General features: G+C 49.5%; 1 protein-coding gene across 3 annotated transcripts in view; it reads right to left on the reverse strand.

Annotated features, from left to right (window-relative positions):
- The window catches only part of CRMP1 (collapsin response mediator protein 1), a 67,902-nt gene that overhangs the window by 13,894 nt on the left and 26,848 nt on the right, over positions 1 to 27,160 (reverse strand). For all 3 annotated transcript variants that reach the window (XM_004269623.4, XM_012532939.3, XM_049709047.1), the window contains 8 exons: positions 24,936 to 25,120; positions 21,167 to 21,331; positions 15,355 to 15,416; positions 13,362 to 13,442; positions 7,776 to 7,844; positions 6,368 to 6,488; positions 3,565 to 3,721; positions 536 to 677 (listed from right to left, as the gene is read on the reverse strand). In XM_004269623.4, coding sequence (XP_004269671.2) covers positions 536 to 677; positions 3,565 to 3,721; positions 6,368 to 6,488; positions 7,776 to 7,844; positions 13,362 to 13,442; positions 15,355 to 15,416; positions 21,167 to 21,331; positions 24,936 to 25,120 — 982 coding nt within the window. The remainder of the gene's footprint in view (positions 1 to 535; positions 678 to 3,564; positions 3,722 to 6,367; positions 6,489 to 7,775; positions 7,845 to 13,361; positions 13,443 to 15,354; positions 15,417 to 21,166; positions 21,332 to 24,935; positions 25,121 to 27,160) is intronic.

A 27,160-nucleotide genomic window follows, 5' to 3' on the forward strand; every position in this document is an offset into this window, starting at 1 on the left:
GGCCACCCTGAAAGAGTGCCAGAGGCCTGGCTTCATCAGAGCGGAAACGTAATTAACCGTTCAGAGGTGTGATGACATTTCCACAACGGCCACCCTGACATCTGGTCGGTTTCATTGGGCCCAAGTTTAACAGAAAATAAAAATCTACTGTTTCCAAGTGAGTGATCAAGGTGTGACCTGGGGATTCCTTACGCAACAGGAAGCCTCCATACCCACTCTCAACCCTAAACCCGAACACACACAGTTTACAAAGTCATCTTTACGTGGACAAAGATGTGGTTCAAAACAAAACAGAACACTTTCATCCTCAAAGACTAAAGGACAGCTGCTGTCACATCTGCAAATGCAAAGGACACCACAGGACTCGCGCTGCGTTCTTAAGGGTCACGTGTTTTCCGTGTGCCCTCCTAGTGCATTCTGCTTCTGCCTCAAAGTAAGAAGGGAATTTTAAGAACCAGAAGTGCATAATGCATGGCTTTGATGGGCAGGAGGGGTGTTTCTAGAATATTCCAGGAGGGAGACGGCGCCACCTTACCACTGCCTTGTCCCAGACCACGGTCATCCGCTCCTCTATCCCGTTGACGCCCTCAGGGATCAGAGTGAAGTTGTCCTTGCCCACCGCCTTCTGGGCAGTGCTGTAGGGACAGTGGCCGCTGCCTGTGACCTGCAGGTCTCCACTGGCAAAGACAGAACAGGGTGGGGTTCAGACCTGAGCTCATGGTGAGGAGCGGACCCTGACTTCAGACGCCCAAGGAGGCTGTGAAACTCAAACCCCACAGAGATCTGGGGCACATCACAGGCCTTACTGAGTGACACCGGAAGGCCCTGTGGCCTTTGGTGTCTTGTTGAAGACGGGAAAGAGGCCTGTGCATCGGGAGAGGGTTCTGTTCGAGTGTGGGCTCCAGCTGGTCCAGGTAAGGCTCTCCGGGTCAGCCTCCTCCTGCCCTAAAACGCTCTGATCCTGGGGCAGTGGGTCTGTTCTTTCACCCCCCAGAGAGCCCACAAGGCCTCAAGATGCTGCAGGCATCTGTGAGGAGAGACTTGCTGAGAACAGAAGATGCTAGAGGCCAACAGAGTGACTCTGCTTCCATGCATCTCACTAGACCCGTGAACAGCCCCTGATGCAATCTGACTTTGCAAATCCAGCAGGTCTGCTTTTAAATCCCAGAACTGCCACCTCCTGGCCCGGCTAGTCACTCCTTTTCTTCATGCGTAAAATGGAAAAGAGAATGGAACCTTCCATCCCGGATCACCCTGAGGAGACAATGAGCTACTTGCCTGGCGCACGGCAGGCGCCAAAGATGCCAACTCCCTCGCTCCTCTCTCCATCCTCCACCTCTTCTCTTTAAAATCGAGTGCTCGGTGAATTTTATGCTACGTGAATTTTATCTCAATGTTTAAAAAAGAAGAAAAAAAGCTGAGTGGAGCCAATGAATGAATGGATGAGTGACTGAATGAATATATAAATAAGTGAGTGAATAAAACCCAGCCTCCAGCACGTGCCTGTGTGTCTCACAGAGTCATGGATGTTCGTGCTGGAAGGATGGTCATGTCCCTGGCCTCGTGTCTCCGCCAGGTCACATGGGAAACCATAATGTGCTGACCTTGGTCTCCCTCTGTAAGGCTGTTGATGTAAGGTCTGGCTAATGTTTCTGTGCTGTGCCGGGAGGACAAAATGCTATTCATTGGTTGTAGCAAAGTGATACAAGCTCACTGGGTTTGCTTTTCTGTCACTCAGGCTTTGGAGAGAAAATACTCTGGGGCTATATGATGAGCCCCTAACTGGCATCTGAATTAATGGAATAAGTGGAGCTTTATTTTGTGATTTTCAACGAGGGGCCAGCCTCCATTTCGGGGCCCCAGGGCATGTTAGCAATCATGTAGACGTACAGAAATATATTTGGATGTGACATTCACTCATTTATTCAACAAAGGTGTGTTGCACACTTCCTGTGTCTGCCATGGTCTTAGGCAATGGGGATGCATCTATAAGCAGAAAGAGACAAATTCCTGTGTTCATTAGCTGACATTCCAGTGCAGGGTGAGCGGGGGGTGGGAGTCAGGAACATACAGTCAGGAGAATGAGAGTGCAGGGTGAGTTGGGGGGGTGATGGGGTAGCGCTGGGACTGCCGTTTTTAAGAAGATGATCAGAACTATCTCACTGAGAAGAAATCTTCCCGCAAAGATCTGAAGTTGGCAAAGAGCAAACCGCAAGATGACAAAGAAAAGTGCTAGGCAGGGGTAGGGTGAGTGCAAAGGCCCTGTGGCACCATCCTGCCTGGGGTCTAGTTAGCACGACACCAGTGGGATGGACCGAGGGAGCCAAGGGGGGAAGAGGACCAGGCGAGGTTAGTGAGGAGCGAGGGCAAGATCAGGCTCAGCCTTGAGGGACATTGTGGGAACTTGTGTTTCTCTTTGAGAGGAAAGGACCCTGGAGGTCTCCTGGCAGAGGGCTGGCTTGGTCTGGTTTCGGTTTTAAAATATCTGAGTGTCTTTTGAGAACAGATTGTGATGCGATAAGGGTGTGGAAGGGGCAGTATGGAAATAGAGAGCCTTGTCAGGAGGTGAGAAATGATGGCCCCTGAGCCAGGATGGCTGCAGCCAAGGGGGCGAGAAGCGGCCAGATGCCAGGGCCTTTGGTCCGTGTCCTGCCGTCTCCCGAGATGGGCAAGACTGTGGGAGCAGCAGCTTCATGGGGGAAGATGGGGGGTTTGTTTTGGACTTGGAGCTGCCCACCAGCCATCGGGCTGCAGACGCCAGGTGTGTCATGAGCTGCTGCAGCATTTAGGGAAAAGGAGAACACACCCTCACCCCCTTACAGTTCTTTCTGATTAGAAGTCCCACCTTATTCTCGCCCCTCAGGAAAACTCTTATGCATCCCCTGGCTCTGGGCCTGATGTCACTTCCTCCAGAAAGCCTTCCAAGCTTGCATCTCCGCTTCCAGAGCAGCCTGCACACCTCACCGCTTAGCCTTCTCCCATGGCCTTAAGTGTTCTTCCCTCACACTGGCTGATGGCAGAGAAGGGGTTAAAGTAGCTGTGCGTCTACTGTGTGCAGGAAGCAGAGTGTAATGCAGTGGCCGCCGTGAGCCCTGAATTCCAGGCCTTTTACCTACGCCGTCTCACACCCGCCTCTGCAGTAGGTACTGTATTCTCCCCACTTTGCCGATGCGTCAACTGAGGCAGAGACATTACAGGTTATGTGACATGGCTAGGGTGACACAGCCCATTAGGGGTTGAGGCAGGATTGGATCCTGGTCTCACATTCCTAATTCTGGGTGTTTCCCAACACACCACAGTGCCAGGCACACAGAAGGTGCTTAAATACCGCTGAATGAATGGGAGGTGACCTATAGACATGAATGGAGCGGTTACTGACTCAAAGGCCCAAAGGCCTGCTGTAAGCAACCCGGGGTTTTGTCCTGAGGTCTCCCGGGCGCCAACCCAAGGCCCCTTCCCAAGTGTGTCTGAACCAGCTGCGATTTCCTATCCTTCAACCCTCCGCTCCCAAAAGTCCTGCCCCGCTGCCCAGGCCCACGAGCCCGTCACCCCCGGGGCTCTCACCAGGCCAGCAGGGAGGTCAGGTAGTCGGGCGTGGTAGGGTCCGGGCTCAGGGGAGGGGAGGTCACGAAGGCCGCCGCCTTGGCCCAGTTCTTGCTCCAGTAATGGGTACCATCCGTCCCCAGACTGGCAGCGATGGGCTCGCCGAAAACGATGGGGCCTTGGGAGGCAAACACAAACACGCGTGGTTGAGACCGAATGGTCTCTCATGGGAGATGCGGGCGCAGGAAAGTAGAATCTCGAGGCTGGAGAATGAGACTGGGGATAAGTCGCCCATCCTTCCCCCAGGCTCCACCACACACACCCCCCCCCAGAGCCCCAGCTCCTCGGCCACCAGGCACTCAGCGCCCCGCTGTCCTGCTCAGCAACCTTCTGGACTGTGAATGCTTGTAGCATTTGGATTTGACTGTTTTTGACTATATTATCTCTTTTTACGATGCTCAACCAAAGCACAGAGACCTGATGTCTCAGTTTGGATTCCGCCAAAAGCAGATCTTCAAATGAAAAATCGCGTTCAAGAGTTTTATTCGGAGGTGATTCCGGGAAACAACTCGGTGGGGACTGAGGAAGTGACACAAGGCAGAGACAGAAGCCAAGGAAAGATGAGTTATCACCGAGTCATGGCCTTGGGCACGCGCAGCTCAGTGCACTGGGGACCCCGGGAGCCTCAGAGCCATCCCACGCCACAGGAGCGAAGGGGCCAGGACGTGCGGCCACCAACCCACTACGGGAGGGCTCCTTTCTGAGCATTCGCTTTCATGAAAGTCCAGTTTGCCTTCCAGGGAGTGGGCCACATGTGTTTCTGCCGGAACAAAACCCCAGGGGCAAAGTCCCAAGTGAGAATCCCCGCAGCAGAGAGAGTGCCAAGGGGACGACGTGGGCCCAGGGTTCTGTGGCATCGGTCCGAGGCCACCCTGCTGACAAGCGAGAGGTAGGCTTTGGGTTCCAGCAGCCTGGCTCTGGGACGGCAACTCCCAACAGCACAGCGGTGCTGGGACTGCTCTGGACGGTTCTGCCCAAGACAGCAGCCACCAGCCTCACGTGGCCCTGGAGCGTAAGAAACAGGGCTAACGCGACTGAGGAGCCAACTGAAAAAGTGTACTTAACTTTACTTAAATTGAAATAGCCACTAGAGGGTGGTGGTCGCTTTATTTCTCGGCAGCTCCAGGACCTGCAGGCTTAGCTCGCCGGCACGCTTACCGCTGCTTCCAGATTCTTGTTACCTCTCTGAGCGGCAGTTTCCTCATCTGTAACCTGGGGCTGGTCCTCAGCAAGCTGTGCTAACCTAGATCACTCTCTGTACAATGCCTCTACTCGTCAGCTTGCCCTCAAAAATACTACAACTAGGTGTTTGGGGTTCACCGCTGCTCTGTCCCACACGGAAACCACCTGCCACGTGTGGCTTTCAGGCATTTGGTCTGAGTCGAGATGTGCTGTAAGGGTGAAATACACACTGGATTTCAAGGACAGTACAGAAAAATAATGCAAAATATCTTAATCCGTTTACACTGATTACACTTGGAATGAATATTCTGGATATATTAGGTGAAATAAAATACATAATTAAAGATTTTTAAGAATAGAGCCACTTACACTTCCCATAAAGGGTTCCTGTAAGAAAGGAGGGGCATCTTGCATGAGGGTGGTGGATGCAGTCAGGGCTGTGTGGCTGTTGTGGATTTCCACCCGGCTGCCCCCTCCGACCCAAAGCTGCCGGTCAACCTCATACGACTCCCAGAAAGTAGACGGGTGGACCTTGTCCGGGTGGTGAACATCCTTGGTGAATGTCCACAGGACGAAAGGATTCTAGCGACTGTCTTCGTGTGACGTGTGCTACCCGCTCTGTCATTCTCTCTCTCTCTCTCACCCTGAATTAGGGAAGGAAGGCTGCTTTGGGCAACCTTCATTCTCTATCTGGTGGGTGCTGGGGACTGTGGGCCTCAGTCAAGAAGGCCTGGGGACCACACTCGGGCGGTTCCTCTGAGTCTCCTGGGGAATGGCCACCACACAGGTCAGAGCCGCTCAGAGCACCAGTGGCGCCTGTGCCCCAGGGTCCTCAGGAGCCCTCGGGACCCGCCAAGGACTTGGCTGGAACTTCACACCTGTGAGCCCATCGGGTCCGTTTCGAGATGAAACAACAGTAGCTCAGAGAGGTTAAGTAGTGCGTCCAAGTCTTAGAGCTGGAGGCTGCCTTCCTGCCACACTCCCTTGATGTCCAGCACGGGGCTGTCCCCAGACCCTCTGGCTCTGGAAGAACACCTTCCTCCTTCCCAACCTGCAGCTGAGACTCTGTGTGGGCCCCACAGTGGAGCCTGGGTGCAGGCACCCGCTAAGAGGCCCCGGATAGGGGACCCAGGATGAAGGGCCCAGAGAGAGGACCAGAAAGGGGGCGGGCAGGGACCAAGAGCTGATGCAGCCCTGGCTCCATCACTTCTTTGATGTGAAACCCAGGGGAGAACTTGGAACTCTTCACAGATTTTTAAGATACACGGTCTCATGTGACCCACAAGGAGGGGATAATTACCTTAGCTACAAATGGGGAAACCGAAGCTCAGACCACTTACCCAAGGTCACACCCGGGGCCCATGGCACCCCAGGAATCAAACCTGAAAACGCCTGCACATCTTGTGCCTGCCCACCATCCCAAGCTCCCTTTTCAACCTGGTCTACTGGGCCCAGGCTGCAGGCAACTGGCAGAATGTCTCTGCCCCGGGGAGTGGCTCCGTCAGTGAACTTGAGCCTGTTGGACACGCCCCTTCCTCACCCCGCAGCTTCCCACAGGAGGCCCACGCGCTGGGCTGCATACCCTTCTTCCTGGCCAGGGTGATGATGTCCGCCGCACTCCTGCTCATCACCTTGGTGATGTACACAGGGCAGTTGATCCGACCCGCGATGGTGATGGCTCGGAACACGGCCTCGGCCTCCAGCTGCAGACACAGCAAATACATGGGTCACAGGAGGAAGAGGTGGGAGGCAGCACCCACCCTGAGTTCCTAGGGCCTCTCCCTGACCAGGCTTCTGTGATTCTCCTTAAGTGTGGTCAGAGGGAAATCTACTGCATCAGGAGAGGAAAATACTTAGATTTTTCAAAAGGAAGGAAAAACTAAGAATGTATCTGGCTAGAGGGCTGGAAGGCAGAATTATGTTTTTCCTTTGCTTGGAAGTATTCTGCACGCTCTGTTAGAAGGAGATCGCCTGGGCAGTAGAGTCATCAAAAGGCCCATAAAGTGGTCGGTTACCTATAAAATGCCTGACATCAGGGAATACAGGTGTCCAACATGCATTCCTTCCTTCATTTGTTCAATAACCAAGTGAAACCACCTGCTGCTGGGTTTGGCCTCTGCCCCCGCTAGAGCAGACAGTAGGACCTGTGAGGTATTGTTTTAATTTCCGGTCTGCCGAGCTGCTAGTGGCTGGCAGGAAGCCACAGCCACGTGCCAGGAGTCCAGCCACACCCAGAAGGGTCCCTAGGCTGCTCACATGCCTGAAGGTGGTGGCAACGTCCACGTGCTATAAGGGTTTGTAGACACTGTCTCAGGTCTGTCCTGGTCTCACCAGGGACTGGGAACCCAGCTCGTGGGTGTGGAGCTCACGTCTGGAGCACTGGGCCCGATTGGGAACCTGCGGGTAAGGAGTCTGTGTACTCGTGTGTTGGGTCCCATGTCCGGCACAGGCTGGCCTAGAGCGGAGGTCCGGGAAGACTACTAATGATCTCATGAGACACCAGAAAATACTGGATGTCCGTCCTGTTCCATGCCCAACCTGCTTGCCTTCCTTCTACCCGCCGTGTCCCACCACACATGTGCCGTATCACTCCCAGGGGATTCGTCCCTTGTCGAGTCTTAGAGCACAGCGGATAGGAGGTCCGCGCAAGGGCAGTTGTTTTGAAGTCCTCTGCCTGGGACGTGGGGCTCCACTTTCCTGTCATCAAATACACCTTGTCCTCAGTAGGGATTCTGAAGTGTCTATAGGACTATGGTGTGAAGTTCCCGGGCCCTGGGAGAGGCAGAACCTTTCCCCGCTCCTCTGATCGACCTGCAGGCCCCAGGGCTCCCAAGCCCGAGGGCAGACCCGGAGAGGACCACACATGCTGGGGTGCTCACGCAGGGGAAATGAGACGGAGACGGGGGCTCTAGCCGGGCTGTTCCAGGTGGAACAGCATCGGGGTGAGCTCTCAGCTATGTCAGAGTCACACCCAGTGGAGGCTCCTTTACCTCTTCAGGTCTGCTCAGAGCGTGGCCCTCAGGACCCGTGATGCCCATCTCTAAGATCCGCTTTTGTTCCTACAAGACAAGAACGAATGAGTCAGTGATTACGGAATGTCAGAGCCGGGAGAGGCCAATCCTCCAGCCCCGTTAGACAGATGGGGCAGCTGAGCCCAGGACAGCGAGTGGTCTGCATGGGGTCTAACGGGCTGCGGCGATCCACAGCTTCTTTGCTCCCTCCACTACCCCTGCCCCGCTTCCCCCTTTGCAACCCTGGATATCCCCGTCCACACCTGCTCTATTCAACACCACGGGACCAGTGAGAGGAAGTAGGGTTATACGAAATTAGCCTTAAAGGCCACCCAGCGCTCTTCCAACTTCCAAGTCTCTGCTGCAGGGTAAGAGAGAAGGAAGATGAGTGGTGTTTCGGTATGACATGGATGCAGAAATCAAACTGGGCATCCAGCTCCGGAACCGACCGTCTCTGTCGGTTCTGAGCCTCAAGGTTCTCTTCTTTTTTTTAAAATTGAAGTGTAGCTGACCTACAATGTTGTGTTAGTTTCAGGTGTGCAGCAAAGTGATTCAGTTATACACACACACTCATATATATATTCCTTTCAGATATTTTTCCCTTACAGGTTTACAAAATATTGAGTAGTTCCCTGTGCTATACAGTTGGTCCTTGTTGGTTCTCTATTTTATATATAGTAGTGTGTATATGTTAATCCCAAACTCCTAATTTATCCCTCCTCCGCTTCTCCTGTGGTAACCATAAGTTTGTTTTCTATGCCTGTGAGTCTGTTTCTGTTTTGTAAATAAGCTCATTTGTATCATTTTTTTAGATTCCACATATAAGCGATATCACATATTTGTCTCTGTCTCAGTATGATAATCTCTAGGTCCATCCATGTCGCTGCAAATGGCATTATTTCATTAATCTTCTCTTCTTTACATTGGAAACAACAGCACCTACACACCGGAGTTGCTATAATACATCACTGAGGTGGCAGATGTGAAATGCTCGCACGATACCTGGTGTATAGTAAGGGCTCGTTGATGGTCAGCCAGCTCTCATTTTCTCTACTGTAGTTTCCTCTTCCTGGTACCTGTCTTTCTAGCAGGACAACTCTACCTGAAGCTTATCATATAAATGAAATGGTTCCCTGAGCCATTGTAGCCCAGATACAAATCCATTTGCTCCAAGGCTCCAAGGTGCCCCCTCCTTAGGAATACTGTAGTATCTCAAAACTAATATTTTTACGTTGCCCAGGTGTCAGCTGTGCTGCTAATTTTAACTTCCGCAGTTTCTGTAACATCATTCTGGAACACAGCCCTACGAGGAGCCCCAGGCCCTATCAACCATAAAACAATCATAATTTCAACTGTGCATTTATGGTTATTAAGCTCGAGTTTATTATAAGAACATAAGCTGGAAACAGTTTCAAGATCTAACAGCTGGGGTGGATTTAAGTAAAGAATGGAATAATGTCAGCTCTTGAAGAGGGTGTTTACAAGGCATTTTTGTAAACTGTTTACAACAAGATTTATGATAGGGAGACATCCCTCTGGAAGATTATTTAAATGTCAGTTACTATTTCTGTTGGAAGGAAGGAAGGAAGGAGGAGAAAAAAGGAGGGAGGACAAAAGATGATGTAGTGGGGGAAAAACACAGATCACAAAAGACTAGAGTAGGGTTTCTAGTCAAAATTCATGGGCTGAGCACACACATTATTTTTACTCCACCCTGAAACTCTGCTAAAGTGACAGAAATGGTACACAAGAACCAAGAGAATGCAGAGAAGATAACAGAAACAAAATTTTGGAAGCTGGGAAGCAGATGTACAAAAGGTAACAGATTTATTGGAGCTGAGAAAACTTAATCTTAAGTTGGCAGCGAGGAAAGCTAAGAATTCTCTGATGTAAAGCTTAAGAACTGGGGACTCCAAACTCAACTTTTCACACACATTTGGTGGGATATAGGTTGGTACACCCTGGAAAACAGGGTAGCAGTAACTGTAAGACCTGAATATGTGCACACCCACGACCCAGAAATCCCCCTCCTACGTACTTACCAACAGAAATGGGAACATATGTTTAACAAAAGACTGAACAAGAATGTTTAAGGATACTTTATACACAGTAATCCTAAATTTGAAACTATCCAAACATCTATCAACTGAAGAACAAATTGTGACCTATCCCTGCAGTGGAATTCTACACCATGATGACAGAGAGAATACTATTGCTTCAGGTAACAATAGGGATGAATCTCACAAACTTAGTTTTGATCAAAAGAAGCCAGATGTAGGGCTTCCCTGGTGGCGCAGTGGTTGAGAGTCCGCCTGCCGATGCAGGGGACACGGGTTCGTGCCCCGGTCCGGGAAGATCCCACATGCCGCGGAGCGGCTAGGCCCGTGAGCCATGGCCGCTGAGCCTGCGCGTCCGGAACCTGTGCTCCGCAACGGGAGAGGCCACAACAGTGAGAGGTCCGCGTACCGCAGGAAAAAAAAAAAAAAAGAAGCCGGATGTAAAAGAGTACCTACTGTGTGGTTTCATGTTTATGAAGTTCAAAACCAGGCAAACCTATGATACATGTGTTGGGCAGCTTTTGAGAGGTTCGCAGTGAGCCTGCCTCTGCTTGCACATGCGCTGGACCTGGCACCCTGCTTCCAATGAGCAGAACGCAAGGAAAGAGATGGGATGTCATTTCTGAGGTTAGGTTACAAAGGGACTCCCGCTTCTCCCTTGCTCACCCTCTCCTGCTCTCTCACTTGGAAGGAAACAGGTCACCATGCTGTAGCTGCCCATGTGGCAGAGGACCAAGGGGGCCTCTGTCTAACAGCCATCAAAGAATAAAGGACAACAGTGTGATAGCGTGCAAGGAACTGAATCCTAGAAGCAACCCTCTGAGTGGGAATCCTGCAACCCTCTGGAAAGGAATCCTGCCCCAGACCAGCCCTGAGATGACTGCAGCCCTGCCTGACACCTTCACGGCAGCCAGCGAGAGACCCTGAGCCCGAAAACCCAGCCAAGCCACACCTGGACTCCGGACCCACAGGACCATGACGCGGAAAACGTTTTTTGTTTGACGATGCTAAATTTAGGGGGTAATTTGTTATGCAGCCACAGAGAACTGAAACAGATTTTGGTATTCAGAAGTAGGGTGCTGCCACAGCAATTAACTAAAAATGTGGGAGTGGCTTTGGGAGCGGGCAGTGAATGGAGGCTGGAAGAATTTCAAGGCATGTCTTAGAGAAAGCTGGTCTCAAATGGACTGTTAGTAGAAATATGGACTTTGAGGACCTTGCTAGTGAGAGCTCTAAAGGAAATGAGGCGTCTGTTATTGAAAACTGGAGGAAGGGGAATCTTGTTATGTAGTAGCAGAAAGCTTGGCAACACTGTCACCTGTAGTGATGTGGCAAGGGGCAAATGTGTCTAATGAACTCGGGGATCTAGCTGAGGAGAGTCCCCAGCAAATTGTCAAGGTACCGCCTGGCTTCTTCTTGCTGCTCATAGTAAATAGTAAAATGTGAGAGGGACAGATAATTGAGGGTGTGCCCACAGATCCTCTCAATCAAGTTAAGGCCTCTAGGAAACTCAAGGATGTACCTCTTGGCTGTCTGACCAGGAGGAGGAGGGCTTATTGAAAAGAAATCTGTGGGTATCTTTTGTCTCATGGGGTGAATTCCAGTGAGATTCAGAGGAGGCCCACAAAGGTTTTGGGAAGATTATCTTAGCAAAACACCAGCAGCCTGGACTGGACGGGATAAGACATACAAAATGAATGGAGGCAGTTGGACTCCTAAAATTCTACTGTGCAGGAAGCAGGCTGAGAAAACTCCTCAGCTGCAAGCATGGGCTACCTTTCATGAAAAGGAAGGATGGGACCAATAGCCCAGAAGGTGGAGCCAAGAGCCATGGAGAATTATTCTCAGGCTTCAAGACCTAATCAAGGAACTGCCAACACTTGTCTAACTGGATTTCAGAACTGCTATGGACCAATGACTCCTGGTGTTTTCCACTGTCCCTTTTTCAATAGGAATGCCCACTCCACCACTATATGTTGTGTCTTGAGGGGGGGGGGGGGCCGGGGAGAGATAACTTGCCTATTTTCTTCAAAGACCTACAGATTGTAGGGACTAGACCCAAGAAGCCTCATCCACACCTAGACCTGGCTTAGATGATTCCAGTCTTTGATGGTGTAATGAGGTGAGAGTTTGGAGGACCCTGGAAAGGAATGAATGCGTTTTGCATGTGAGAGGGTCATCAATCACTGGGGGGCCAGAGGAGAGGCTGGCAGACAACCTCTGATACGGCTCCCAGTGACCCTCATTTCCCAGCATTCATACCTTTGTACCATCCCATCTTTTGGGGTGAGGGCTGGATTTAGTGACCTCTTGCCAATGACCAGAATACTGCTGTGTGATGGTACTGAGTTGTTGTTTTTTTTATTTTGAATTTGAAAGAATTTCAATTTTACAGAAAAACTGCAAGAACACAAATAGTAAGAAATAAAGACAATAGCTGACCTTAAGAGTGAAGCTTCAGATCTCATGCCCTTAACCGTCATGCTGCAATTCCACTGGGCTTTGGAACCAGATGGAACTGTATTCACATCCTGGCTCCGATGCCCCATATAACAGTGGGCAAGTTATTACTATCTAAGCCTCAGTTTCCCTACCTATGAAATGAGGATGTACATACTCCTTAGCGTCACGCACGGCATTAACTACTTTCATTGGATGCATCCAAACCTATATGCCTGATCTTGATTCGTGGCATCGTGATCCACCCTGCACAGGGACCAAGCAGCCATCCTTGACTTCCTCTCCTTCTTCCCCCATCCAATCAATCGAGGAGTCCTGTAGATTGTGCACCTTCCCTATCATATTCTCGCCTCTTCCACCTCCGCTCTGTCTCCTCTCTCCATTTCCTATGAGAATTGCTGGAGCAAAACCTAGCTGACTTTATTCTATTCCCATCAAATTATCCACCCTATAGCCAGAATGATCAAAATGGGTTCACGTCTCACGCTACCCAAAACTTCTGAATGGCTACAGCCTGTTACATGTCCGACATTGCTCGACACATACAAGATATCATTTAATCCTCACAACCACACTGCAAGGCAGACGCTTCTAAATGAAGCACAGGAGGCTTCGTGGGGTAGAGTTCCTCGCCCAATGTCAGGAGGCCAGACTGGAACACCTGCTCCCGGCCTGAGCTCTGTCCATTAGCCCCGCTCTCAAGTCGTGGAGGATGATGAGCAACCCCAGCTTCCAAGCATTTTCTTTCAGATCCTTATTTGTTGCTCATGCAAACCCGCCATGGTTCACAGGGCAGTAATAGTACCCCCATTGTACAGGTGAGAAAATCAAGGTTCGCAAGGAGGAGGCAATTATGACCTGCCAAAGGCCACGCTGCAGATAGTGTGTGCGTGACTCACACCTGGAGCGCCTGACATGCCATCCGGTTCTTGGCTTGACCCTTCATTGTCTGGTGAGCTGGCTGACCAATGCCTCCACCCCCTTTTCTCGTATCTTTTACAAGGAGAAGGAGACTGAGGCGGAAGGGGTGGAAACTCACACCACTCACCTGAGCTATCAAATCTCCATTTTCTGCGTGGACCAAGATCACAGCTCCCAGCCCCTTAAGGAAGGTGAAGGCTTCGTAGAGCTAAGGAGGGATAAAGGGGGGTTGGGGTGAGATAAAGATATCACAGCACGAGCATTTGCAAAGACTGCTCTTACTACTAACACACAGTCATCCGCCTGCCAGGATGCTCCATCCACATCAACGGAATGCGTCGCTCAACAAGTAAGAACTGGAAAAGATTTTCCCTTGACCCTGACACCCTCCAGATCCAAGAGCAGAAAGTCTGGGTTGGGGAGAGGCGCATAGCTGATAGAAGTGACACCAAGGCGTGATTATACCCACAGTTATACCCACGCGAGCCTTTGCTTTCTTTGTGGCTTTGCTCCCCTGGAGCGTGACGTTGTTAATGGTGACAACTGCAGCTGAGAAGCTGTCTTCGGTTTTACTGAAATTGTATAACTAAACCTGCTATGCCTGTACCTTAGCCACCACCAATCATAGGACATGTGTACATCTTTACAAAAATTCCAACTCCTGTCATTTTATAGACCAATTGGGGTCGAGAGACCAAGTCCTCCAATAACTTTAATACTCAGATAACATGTATCCTGCCAAGCATCACCTTATTTCGCCAATCCAGGCCCTGTCCACTGTCCAGTGCCCTCTTCCCACCTGTAAAGGATCTGCAATCAGACACTTGCACCTGCTGAGGACCAAAGCCACAGGTTCCCTCCCCGGGGACTCCTGAATCTCAACTTTGCCCTCCTTGCATATAAGATAACGCCTCCCTTGTCCAGGATGTGTGCTTTTAGATGTAGACAGCAGGTGGGGGAGGCACTTGGAGGCATGAAGCCCTTTTGAGGACCCACACCCAGAGTCTGCTCAACTCCGACTCTAACCAGGGCTTCAGTGAAACAGACATTAGAATGAAACAGGTGAAAATTTCAATCACACTAGAGAGACACATGCTATTGTTTCCATGAAACTGAACAAACTTTCAGCTTTTGGTTTCCAGGCCATCTCGGGGTAAGTTATATTATGTAACTCCAAGGGTCTATTTTGAAAGGTAAGACATGGGTGCTTCTTCCATTGCACATGAGACCCCACGGGGATAATGAAAACCAGCTTATTAACACTCGTATGCCTGCTGTGTGCCAGGCACTGCCCTAGAGCTTTACTTGTATTAAATCACTTAATCCTCCGACATCTTCTCGGAGGCAAGTGCCATGAAGGGCCCAAAGCACAGAGAGGTTAGGAAATCTGCCCCAGGCTGCACAGCAAAGTCAGGGCTTGCTGCCAAGCAGCCTGGCTCCAGCAGCCGTGCCCTTTGCCACCACACTGTCCCACCTTTTTAACAAGCAGAGGGCAGGGCAATAATAATAAAACCAAACCAAGAGTCCCAGTGGTGTTAAGAAGGCCAAGTGCCTGATAAATTGTACCCCCTACACCTGTACTCCTTAGACCACCTTCTTCCTTGACTCATCTCATCCACAGAACAGCTGTTTGAGGTTGTCAGGGCCAGAGATGATCACGTCGTATAGATGAGAAAACTGAGAAAGGACGTGACTTGCAATTGGCTGGAGGGACAGCCAGGGCTCTCCTCCAGGTCAGAGCTAAGGTAATGGTCCCCAAACTCGCTTGAGCCCCAGAATCAGCTGCAGAGGTTTAAGAAAGTTCAGACTCCTGAACCTTACCCCCGAGCATATGTGATGGAATATGAGTCTGTGTATTTAGTGAGCTCTTTAGATGAGGCTGAAGATGAGCCGAGTTCGGGAACCACCAAGCAGGGGATCCCTGCTCCACGCCACTCGTACAGGCAGAAAGGAATGCAGGTCCAGGGAAGGGCGATGACTGACAGCTCAGCGTCAGAACCAGGACTTGAACCCAGAGCCCTCCCTGGCCCGCTCTGACATCTCCCCTGCCCTGTGCCGCTTTGCCTGACAAGGCAGGCCTATTCCTGCCCAGGGGAGGTGGGGGGTGTGCAAGGACCTACCTGGCTGTCGGACATTTGGTAGAGATCCTTATAGGCCATGTAGACTTGGAAGGAATTGACACCTGTTTCAAGATAAAAAAGAGAGTAGAAAAATGCGTTTAAGAGGAAAGGACATGTCTTTCCAGTAAATCGATAAGCACTGCACAGGGTGGTAACAACCAAGACAGAAGGGTGCCACCAGAATTCACAGCAGGGGCACCTAAGCCAGCCTGGGGGTGTGGGTGAGGGTCCGAGGAGGCCTCCAGGGAAGGTGACATGTCAGCTGAGTCTGAAGGAGAAGGAAGAGGAGAGGAGAAAGGAAGAAGGGGTGGGGGAGGAGCCGGGGGAAGGCAATTATCTGGGCTGAGAGGGATGGGTATGCATGGCAAGGACAGCAAGGAGGATAAAAAGACATTAGGATGCGGGTACTGGAAAGTGTCCTGTGGCTGAAGCAAAAAGGAGCATGTGCTTAAAAAAAAAAAAATCACTTTTTTTTATTACGGTAAAATACACATAACAAAATTTACCATCACAACCGTTTTTAAAGTGTACAATTCAGTGGCATTTAGAGCATTCACCATGTTGTGCAGCCATCACTACTATCTCGTAGAACACGTGCTTTTAAAGCAAGGGAATGACACGATCAGACTTTGTCTCAGAAGGACAGTTCTGGAAGGAGGATGGGTGTGCAGAACAGCAGGGAGAAATGGAGAAATAGAGTTGGAGGATGCTGAAGGCAAAAGAGACGGGTGGGCTGAGGCTCTGAGCGGGAGGATGCAAAAAGGTTGAAATGACAGGGCTTATTGTGCAGCCAGCGGGGAGCAGAGGAGGTGGGGGGAGGACTGTTTCTTAATATGCCTTCAAGTGGTTGAGGACAGGGACCACATCTTATGTATTATTTCATCTTGCACATCCACAACATGTGCTGTGCCATTAATGTTTGTGGATGGAATCAGGAATCCTTTGGATAAGAAAAAGAAGAAATTCAGGCAAAAGTACTAAATGAGATTGAGACTTCTTTTCCACTAAGCAACAGTGAAGACAAGCCAAAAATCGTTTCTGGTCTAGAAAACCTTGGCAACAAAAATTTCTTTTCCCAAAAGATTAAGAAAAATTAAAAGAAAAAATAATATTCAGAGATTAACATAAAAGTATCAGTCTCTATTTAATCAAGTATACTTACATACAAAAACAAAAACCCAGTTATATACACAGACGCAGAAGAACCATCACTGGGTAAAACAGGTAAATCCACAGTGAGAGGTAAATTCATAGCCTTAAATGCCTCATTATTTTTTGAAGGAGAGAGGGAGCATACATCAACTGAGTAAGCTTCTATGATAAGAATCTTTAAAAGAAGAAAATGGAAATTCACCAGAAATTAGAAGTAAACAATACAAATAAAAGCAGAAATAATGAATTGGCAGAATTGATAAATATGCCCTAGAACTGGTTCTTGTGGGTGGGTGGATGGGGTAAAGCTATCTCAGATTAGAAGCTTTCCTCCAAATCATGATAGATTTGACTTGTTATAAATGGAAACTTTCTGTAAGTTATTTCTTAAAAATTCAAAATAAAAAGCAAACAACCAACATGGTGAACATATCTGCAACAAATTTAACAAAGGTTTTTTTAAAAAAACCTCTTATTTAGGGCTTCCCTGGTGGCACAGTGGTTGAGAGTCCGCCTGCCGATGCAGGGGACACAGGTTCGTGCCCCGGTCCGGGAGGATCCCACATGCCGCGGAGCGGCTAGGCCCGTGAGCCATGGCCGCTGAGCCTGTGTGTCCGGAGCCTGTGCTCCGCAATAGGAGAGGCCACAACAATGAGAGGTCCGCATACCGCAAAAAAACAAAACAAAAAACAAACAAAAAAAACCCCCCAAAAACCTCTTATTTAAAAAACACCAGACAGTGGTTACTTTTGGGGGGAGGAAGGAGTTGTGGCTACAATGGGGGGCCATGAGGCGTTTGTTGGGGGTCTTTGTTTGGGGCAAAGTTCTATTTCTTACCTGGAAAGGGTAATCTCATAATTCACAAAGCCACATTTTTTCCTTGTGTGGTTTTCTGTATGTTTTGTTTTATATTTAAAAATGCTTAAAATAAAAACAATGAAGCAAAAAAGGCAAACAGAATTTTTAGCCAGTTTTTTTTAAATGCCTAACAAATAAAGGTGAGAATAAGATTTGGTCTCATTTGGAATCAAAGTAATTCAGATGAAAACCTCAGTACTGTACCACTACCATACGACCCAGCAATTCCACTACTGGGCATATACTCTGAGAAAACCATAATTCAAAAAGAGTCAAGTACCACAATGTTCATTGCAGCTCTATTTACAATATCCAGGACATGGAAGCAACCGAAGTGTCCATCGACAGATGAATGGATAAAGAAAATGTGGAACATATATACAATGGAATATTACTCAGCCATAAAAAGAAACGAAATCGAGTTATTTGTAGTGAGGTGGATGGACCTACAGTCTGTCATACAGAGTGAAGTAAGTCGGAAAGAGAAAAACAAATACCGTATGCTAACACATACATATGAAATCTAAAAAAAAAGGTCATGAAGAACCTAGGGGCAAGACGGGAATAAAGATGCAGACCTAGACCTACTAGAGAGTGGACTTGAGGGCACAGGGAGGGGGAAGGGTAAGCTGGGACGAAGTGAGAGAGTGGCATGGACAGATATACACTACCAAATGTAAAATAGATAGCTAGTGGGAAGCAGCCGCATAGCACAGGGAGATCAGCTCGGTGCTTTGTGACGACCTAGAGGGGTAGGATAGGGAGGGTGGGAGGGAGGGATACGCAAGAGGGAGATATGGGGATATATGTATACGTATAGCTGATTCACTTTGTGATACAGCAGAAACTAACACACCATTGTAAAGCAATTATACTCCAATAAAGATGTTAAAAAGTAAATAAAAGAATATTCAAGAATAGAATAAACAGGGAGCATTTCCAAAACTTATGAGACCCCAGAAGTCCTTTTTCATGGAATATTTATTTTCTCACTCATCAAATATTCACTGAGTACTTACTATGTACAAGCACCTTTCTAGAAGCTAGAGATACAGCTGTGAACGAGGTAGGAAGGATACCTGTCTACATTCTAGTGGAAATAAGCAATGAATAAACAAACAAATAAGATAATTTCATGTAGAAGTAGGAGGCAGAAAGAGACTAAACTGGCTGATAATAGTTTACAGTTTCACAAAACATTTGCAGTGACCCTTCTCAAGAGGTAGAACCTATTTCTTCACTCCTTGAGCGTGGGCTGCTCTCAAGACTGGCTCCGCCCAGCAGAACGAAGCGGAAGTGTCAATGGACACATTCCAAGCCTGGGCCTCAGAGGGCTTGCAGCTCCACTCACCCTTGCGGAGCCACCAAGGGAAGAAGCCCACGAGAGCCTGCTGGGGAAGGGAGGGTGTAGAGAGCGGTCGCACCTGCCCCATCCTCCCAGCTGGGGCGCAAGGCATGAGTGAGCCACGGTGGGCAGAACCGCCCAGCTGAGCCCAAACCAAAGTGCCTTTCCACAGAGCTGTGAGCAAAGAAATAACTGCTGCTTTTCATTAGTTGTGGTAAAATATACCTCACATGAAATTTACCATTGGAGCCATTTGCAAGTGCAGGGGCATTAAGTACGTTCACATTGTTGTGCTTCCATCTCCAGAACGCTTCACCTTGGCAAAACTGAACTCTGTCCCCATTAAACACTAATTCCACGTTGCCCCTCCCCCAGCCCCTGGCAACCACCATTCTACTCTGTGTCGCTCTATGAACTGGACAATTCTAGGCATCTCACATGAGCACAGTCGTACAGCATTTGTCTTTTCTGTGACTGGCTTATTTCACTTGATGTAATGTTCTCAAGGTTCATCCGTGTCGTAGCAGGTGTCAGAATTTCCTTCCTTTTCAAAGCTGAATGACATTCCACTGTAAGGATGGACCACATTTTGTTTATCCAATCATCCTTTAATGGACATATGGGTTGTTTCCTTCTTTTGACTGGAGAATTAACACTGAGTTCAGACCAGGAGTCTCACGCCTGGTACCAGAGCTCTGACACTATGTATGGGGAGTCAGTGGGCGAGCCTCAGAGAGGTCAGCTTGGTGACTTGCCCAGTGTCACAAGGCCAAGAAGTGTGAGGGCAGGATTCAGATTCAGGCAGCACAACTGCTGGGATCTTTCTACAACCTGGACTATGATTCTGTACAAAACAAGAGTGTGATTCACAGCAACTTCAATAAAGGGATAAAACCATCTGGATATAGAAGCTCAGACTTACGAGACCCAAACTGGTAAATGGGCAAAGAACACAATCGGACATTCACACAAAGGCAAAATGTAAGCAAAATGTTTAAGGTAATTAACAGTTAAAGAACTGCAATGTTCAATGGTAGACTGACTTTTATTCATCAAATTAGCAAGGATTTCATACAATAACACCCAATGGTGCAAACATGCACGGAGTGAGAGACATGGGCTGTGGGCATGCAAGTGGGTGCATTTCTGGGGAAAGCAATTTGGCGGTAAGTGTCATGATTTTGAAAAATGTTAAAACCTTGACCCCCGTAATGCCATCTCTGGATGGCATTACAAAGATGTTCACCAAACACGATTTACAGTAAACCAAACAGAAAACCTAAATGCCCAATAAAAAGGAAATAGCTACGCAAATTAACCATTACATTGTGTATTACGAGCCATTAAAAAGTAATTAATGAAGAGTAATGATTACTCATAAAACGTTAGGTGAAAAACGGATTCCAAATAACTGCTATCGTATAACTATATATGGAGAAAACTGTCTAAATAGATGGGGAACAGAAAGCAATAATCCTTAATATTAATGGTAAGTGGCAACTGGGGGGTAAGACCAGAGGGAAAAACTTTTTCCTTCTCTTGATTTTCTGACTTTTTTTTGTATTTGGGCGATGATACTTTTACGAGAAAACACAGTATATATATTTAAAAACTTGAAAACACCCCCCATCTCTCCGTGAAGCATCTCATTCATTCGATGGTGCTTCCTCAGAGAGCCTCAGAACGGCCTCTTTCCGAGGGACCCCTCACGCCTGGTTTATTCTGTTCTCTTGCTCTGTGTTTCTGTGGGTGTTCAGTTCAATTCACCTCCATCTGGTGTAAGGCACACAGTAAAGTACCCACACTGTGCAGAGATGTCTGGTTTGAGCTCACACAGAGGGGAGAGAGGGTGGGATACAGAGATGCACAGACATAATCCCCTCCCTCGTAAGCTCAGGGTTTAACAGAAGAGCCAGACAGACCACCAGTGTCCCGTAATCCAAAAATAATGGAGAAGGTGACCCCAAAGAGGCCCAAGTAACCTCCTATGGATAATCAAGGGATGAAGCAGTTCTGAAGTTCTGATTGGGGAAACTGGGATAATTGAGCTGGGAAGCAGAGTAGAAGAAAGGGCATCCCTGGTAGTGGGTGTGGAGAATGCAACAGCAAAGGCCCAGCGGAGCAGCAGGTTTCAGGGGATGGTGTCCAGGATAATAAGCGCCCAGATGAGTTTATGGCAGAGAAAGAAAAGTGAGGCTAGATCAGTGGGGGCCTTGTGCGCCAGGCTAAGGAAATCGGGCTCTCTTCTATAAACAGGGGGAACCTCCAAAGGGCCTGAAGGAGAGGAAGACAGACTCCTTAAGGAGGGTCCAATTTTTCCACTGTTTATGGGGCAGGGCACAGCTCACAGTTGGGCTCGTAACAGATGCAGATAAAGGGATTCTAACTCCACAAATCAGACCCACAAACAAAACGGGGATTCCAGAACTGTGCCCCCTTTCTGGGGCTTTAACTGACCTTTGTCCTGCACCAGCACCTCGAGCTCTTCCCTAACACCGTCATGCCAGCTGGTGATGTCCACGTGCAGGGAGTAGTCGCAGCAGGATTTAGTGTCTGCCGCTTCATGCCATTTCTCGAAGGAGGTCAGCAGGCTGGACCCAGGTTCAGGGACAACATGGTCAACTGGGACAGAAACATATGTGTCACATTCCAAGATGCTGAGGACCCAAGTCAACCCAGCGGTAGCCTCTTCACTGCCGTCATCACCATCATTATCTCCAATGTTAGCGTAATCGTCGTGACCTTCCCTATCCCCCCCATCACCACCATCACCGTGACCATTATCATCATCACCACCACTTACATCATCAAGATGAGCATCCTCGTCATCACCATCCTTTTCATCATCATTCCCACCATCATCAACATCAATACTGCCATCGCTGTCACCATCATCATAGCCATCAGCAGTGACGTGGTCACCACCATCTTTAGTCTTCATTACCACCACTGTCCCCACCACTGTTACTGTCGTTTCATCCTCCTCCTCGTCGTCACCATCGCCATCATCATCATGACTGTTTATTGAATGTTTCTGATGTGTCAGATACCGCCACAAGGGCTTTATATAAATTATCTCATTAAATCCTCGCAACTACCCTGTGAGGAGAATAAAAATATCCCCTTCTGACAGATGAGGAAACTTAGGCTCAAAGAGGGTGAAAAACTTGTCCAGGGTCACACAACTAGTAAGCAGTACGGAGAAGATTCCCAGAGTCCTGTCAGCTGCAGAGTCTGGACCCTTTCCCGCTACTCCATGCTGCCTTCATGGGCACAGAACGCCAAGGCGAAAAGGACCTAAAAGAATATGAACTTCATCATCCCCTTTTCCAATAAAGTCTTAAATGTAAAGCAGATCAAAGGGGAGACAACTGTCTTTTAAACCTCACCGGGCTTCGCACATCCCTCTAGCTCCCACACTTTTTCTAACATCCACCCTTCACGGCCAGATGTCTGTAAAGAGCAGTCTCTGCCCCCCACTCCCGCTCACTCCTCCACCCACCGAGAGCATCAGCCTTTGCTAATTCGACCTTCCAGTCCTCACTCTACTTGACCTCTCAGAAACCAGTGAATCACTCCCTCCTTCTTTAAACTCGCTCCTCCCTGGCTTCCATGGCAACGGCTTTCTGGCTTTTTGTCCCACTTCTGTGGCCATTTTTTCCTTGAAGACTCTTCCTCCTCTGCTTGACCATTAAGTGATCAAACTCCTTACGACTGGGCCCTAGAACTTTCTTTCTACGTGGCTGCTCATTCAAATGTATCCCCCCCTCTCAGCCACAGCATTCTGAACTCTCCACTAGGATGACTCAAGAGCTCCTCAAGATGAGAACGTCCAGGACCTCATGCCACATCGTCCCCGCCCCGACCCCACTGGCAAAGCTGGTCCCCCACCCCCGCCCCATTCCAAAAGCTAGAAGCCAAGGGGTTACTCTTGACCCTTCGCTTCCCTCACGCACCTCCATTGCGGATCCATCACCACTGCTGATTTCCCTCTGATATGTCACCGGAGCTGCCCACATCTGTCCACCTCCTGGTCACACTCCTAGTCCAAGCCACCCTCAACTCTCAGCTGAAAGACTGCAACCACCTCCCACTGGTCTAGTCACATTCAACCTAGGCCACTCTACTCAGGTCTCTTTAAAACAGATCACATCACTCCCTTGCTTAACATCCCTCAATGGCCGCTCATCACCCATATGAAAAAGACCAAAATCCTGACCTTGGCCATCAAGGCCCAGTACCATCCTCTCCTCCCAGCCGTATCTCACAGGATTCCAGCCCTCAATCTCCGCACCTTTGCCTCCTAGGCCTTCTTTCAATTTCTTAAACACAAGATGTGTTCCCCCACCACAGGGCCTTTGCATGTGCTGTTCCCTCTTCCTGGAGCTCTGCTCCCCTACACCCTCTTCACCCAGTTAACTCCCACTCATCCTTCAGATCGATGCACAAATGCCACTTCTTCAGGGAAGCCTCCCCGAGCACAGCTCAAAGCACTGTGCCCCTTTCTTCTGTAGAACTAATCCGCGTATAGTCATTTGTGTGGGTGGTTAGTGACTCCCCATGGACTGCGAGGCCCTGGAGAATAAGCATCATGGCTGCTTTGTTCCTTCTCTTCCCCACCACCTAGCACAGTGCCTGGTGCGGAGCAAGCCTCAATAAATATCTGTTAAATGAAGAAATGGGGTGGGGACTCAGAACCTCCCTGCCACCCCCCACACCTCCTAACTGTGGTTCTCACGGTGACTTCATAGGCTCTTGGTGCTCCATGAAACATACTTTGAAAACCACTCTTGTGTAGATGGGGAAGATGAGGCCCATGGGGTTGGTGGAGGGGTCCCCCAGGGGTTTCACAGCTGGTGATGGGAAAAGAGCCAAGGGGAACTCCAGGGATCCCGATTCTTCATCCAGGGCTCTGTCCTCTACCTCACACAGGTCCCCTGAGCCTGGAGCTTCCATCTCCAGCTCTCAGAATATCCCAGCTCCTGTTCCCAAAGCACTTACCACCATATGCCATGCACCATGTTAAGGAGCCACATGTATGGGCTGGGGGCACATTACAAAGTCCATGTTACTGACGAGGAAGCTGAGGCTCACAGAGGCTTAATACTGCCCAGTGGTGCAGCTGCTGAGTGGCCGTGACCAGTGCAAACCCTGGCAGCTAGGATCCAAGTCCCAAATCTGGGCTCCTCCCACGTTCCTAACCAGCAGACACAGGGCTGCTTTTTGGAAAAGGGATCAGAACGGTGCTTGAGCTGGGCCATACCCTCCTGGCTCAGGGGGACGGGAACTCTGATACATGAGCTCCGCTCACAGTGGCCAACTCCAGTCAGCGTGCACCTCCAGAGGAACTCTTTGATGGGGAGAGATGGGCAGGGTTGGGACCAGCTCAGGGACAAGCCACCTAGATGTGGAGTCTAACTATTGAAAGAATATTTCAAATACACTGCTACCTATTTAATCAAAATTGCTCATTAAAATGGAATCCAAACAAAAGCTCTGTTGGATTAAAAAAAAAAATACAACAATCTGGCTGCAAAGGGCAGTAGAGGAAGAGTCCAGCAACCCAGACAGACCACTGTGGTAGATGGCGTTATTTGTCCACAATTCTTTCCCTTCCCACCCTCACCATGGTTCACTGTGGACAGAATGCAATTTCAGGGACTTTGCGCTTGGCCGTGTGATTTGCTTTGGCCAACAGAACAGAGGGCTGAAGTCACAGTGTGTAGGTGAAGAAATGAGGTGGTAAGAGGAGGAGCAAGTTTCTGCCAGACACTGCCTGCACTTCTGCCTTCCACTTGGAGAAGAGCACGGTTGAGTTGATCATTGGTTCCAGAATGGGAGAGCCATGGTACCCCCACCCCAAAGCCAACCCACAGCCTAAAGCAGACCCACACCAGTCCTGCTCCTATTCCTGTGGACCCTTGAATAAGAAAAACAAGTGTTTGCTTGAAGTTTGGGGACTGTTTGTTATGCAGCATTATCATAGCATTACAGCAGCAACACTGTCTAACACAACCACTTCCCAGCTGCGTAACCTTCAGCAACTTATCTCACTTCTCTGAGCCCTTACAGCCCCATCTGTCATAACAACATCTACATCACTGGTTCCAAAACTTTAGCCACCTGCACACCAGGTACCCTGAGCAAAGTGCCTGGTGTTACTCAAGATGCTGAGGATGCATTAGAGCTGTCACAGCCTATGCCCTAAGGCAGGGGTACGACTCACTGATCATCGTGGTCCCTCCTGCCAGTGCTGCCTTGGTCCCTTGGAAGAAGTCATCAGCGGCCGTCATCCCCTGGGAGGGCTTCTGCAGGTACGTGTTGACATCGATACCTCCGGGAATAACCATCCGCCCATTGGCCTCAATGGTCTTCACTCCACCGGGAACAATTAAGTTCTCTCCTATTTGCCTGGGCACAAACAACAGAGACGGACTTTGGTTCTTAAAAGAAAAACAAAATGGCTGTCAACCGTGCAGCTTCAGTTCCATTAGATAAACATTTCTGAGGCAGGTCCTATGCAGGCCACTGGGTGAACAGAGATAACTGAGGCAGGGTCCCTGCCCTCCAGGGGCTCACAGCCTAACGAGGAGGAAAGGCATGTAAAGCAGATGGTTACAATCCAGTTCATACAGGGTGTGGGGAGCGCAAGGTGGGCCATTTCACCAGCCTGGTTATCTGGGAGGGCTTCCAGGGGGAGGCAGTGGCAGAGCTGAATCCAACAGCAGTGAGACCAGCATCGGGTTCTCTGAACAGCCCGACACTCCAGAGCACTTCACACACTTTTGGCAACTGCTTCGGGGACACAGAGGTGAGCGATGGGGGGAAAGCAGTGAAAAGTCCCCTTAGCTCTGCAAGTCTTCAGAGACAGGGCCGTGAAGTGAACTGTGACGCCCCAAAGTCTATATTTTGAAGTCCTAACCCCCTAGCCCTTCACAATGTGACTGAATTTGGAGAGAAGGCCTTTAAAGGGGTCATTACCTTAAAACGAGGCTGCTAGGGTGGACCCTGACCCAATCTGACTGGTGTCTTTATGAGGAGAGGAGATTAGGACACAGACATGCAGAGAGAGGACCATGTGAGGACACAGGGAGAAGACGGCCGTCTATAAGCCAAGGAGAGAGGCCTCAGAAGAAACCAACCTGCCCACACCCTGACCTCAGACATCCAGCCTTCAGAACTGTGAGAAACAAGTATCTGTTGTTTAAACCTCCGAGTCTGTGGACTTTGTTATGTCAGCCCCCGCAAACTGATACTGACAGGCAACCTGGGTTCTCATTTGCAACAGTCACGAGCACCAGCCTCGGGAAAGCTTCTTAAGTCCCCGTAAAACCTGCCACGAGGGAATCACACGGCGGGTGGCAGAGCTCTCCTAGGCAGGCTGACCAACACTTTTGTTTCCCTACGTGCTTGGTGCCTGGAAACTTCCTCTAGAAGGAGGGCAAATTCCAAAAGCTGGGAAACGAGGAAGAAGAGCCTGGGAATTTCAAAGCCTTGCCCCTGCGGTGTCCACTGTGTCTTATGTGTTGGAACCAGAGTCAGGTGACGTATCCCTCACCAGGGTGGGGTGAGGGAGGCTGAGCCAGACCAGGACAGATTCAACAGCTCCACGGTCAGTGCCCGGCTGACAGCACTACATCTGACCACGAGCAATTTTTATTTAAAAAAGAAATCCAGTTGTTCTAAACTCTTGGGATGTGGCCCCAATATTGGTTTTTCTAAGTTACCTAAAAACACCAGTAATGAAGACATAGGAAAATATTCCTTCAGTGACCGCAATGTCAGGCCCCAAACAGAATCCACTTGCAGGTGCGAAAGCTCCTTGCTTTTCTGGACTCCTGGGCCGGCTGGTCCAGGCACATCGGGGCACAGAAGTGACGGGGCTCTACCTGGGGCTCTTCCACAGAACTGGAGCATCGCACACTGTCTACCCTGAAACCAGAAACTGGTCTAGTCCAAGCGCAGTGCCAGGGCCATGGCGAGCCCCAGGAAATGTCAGCATTTCTGCCAATTCCACCAGCACTACAACTGCGGCCGCTGCTGCTTCTAATCGCCACCCCACTCCCTCCGTAATTCCCATCGTCATGTACAGAATCCTGCCTGGTCCAATCTTCTCACCGTCCATCTCCAAGCTCACGGCCATGTGCCAGGAGCTGAAGGGAATGGGGTTCAGAGAAGTCACCCCCAAGCTTTACACCAAGAGCAGTGACCCGCTATTGAGCACCAACTATAGGATTCTCTTCTAATAAGCCCTTCACCGACGGTCTCACTTGCGCTCACACTAGCTTCTAAAGAAGACGGGGTGATGTTCAGAATGCGTAGCACTGGCAAAGGAACGGGCTCAGCCCAATGAGAATGGGCATGCGCAGACACTCGGCACAGCCCAATCCGATCCCGGTCTGTGACTCAGCCGCCACACCGCGGTGCCAAAAGCTCTACGGCTCAGGGCCG

Source organism: Orcinus orca, chromosome 4 (genome assembly GCF_937001465.1).
Source record: "Orcinus orca chromosome 4, mOrcOrc1.1, whole genome shotgun sequence".
NCBI classification, from domain to species: Eukaryota; Metazoa; Chordata; class Mammalia; order Artiodactyla; family Delphinidae; genus Orcinus; species Orcinus orca.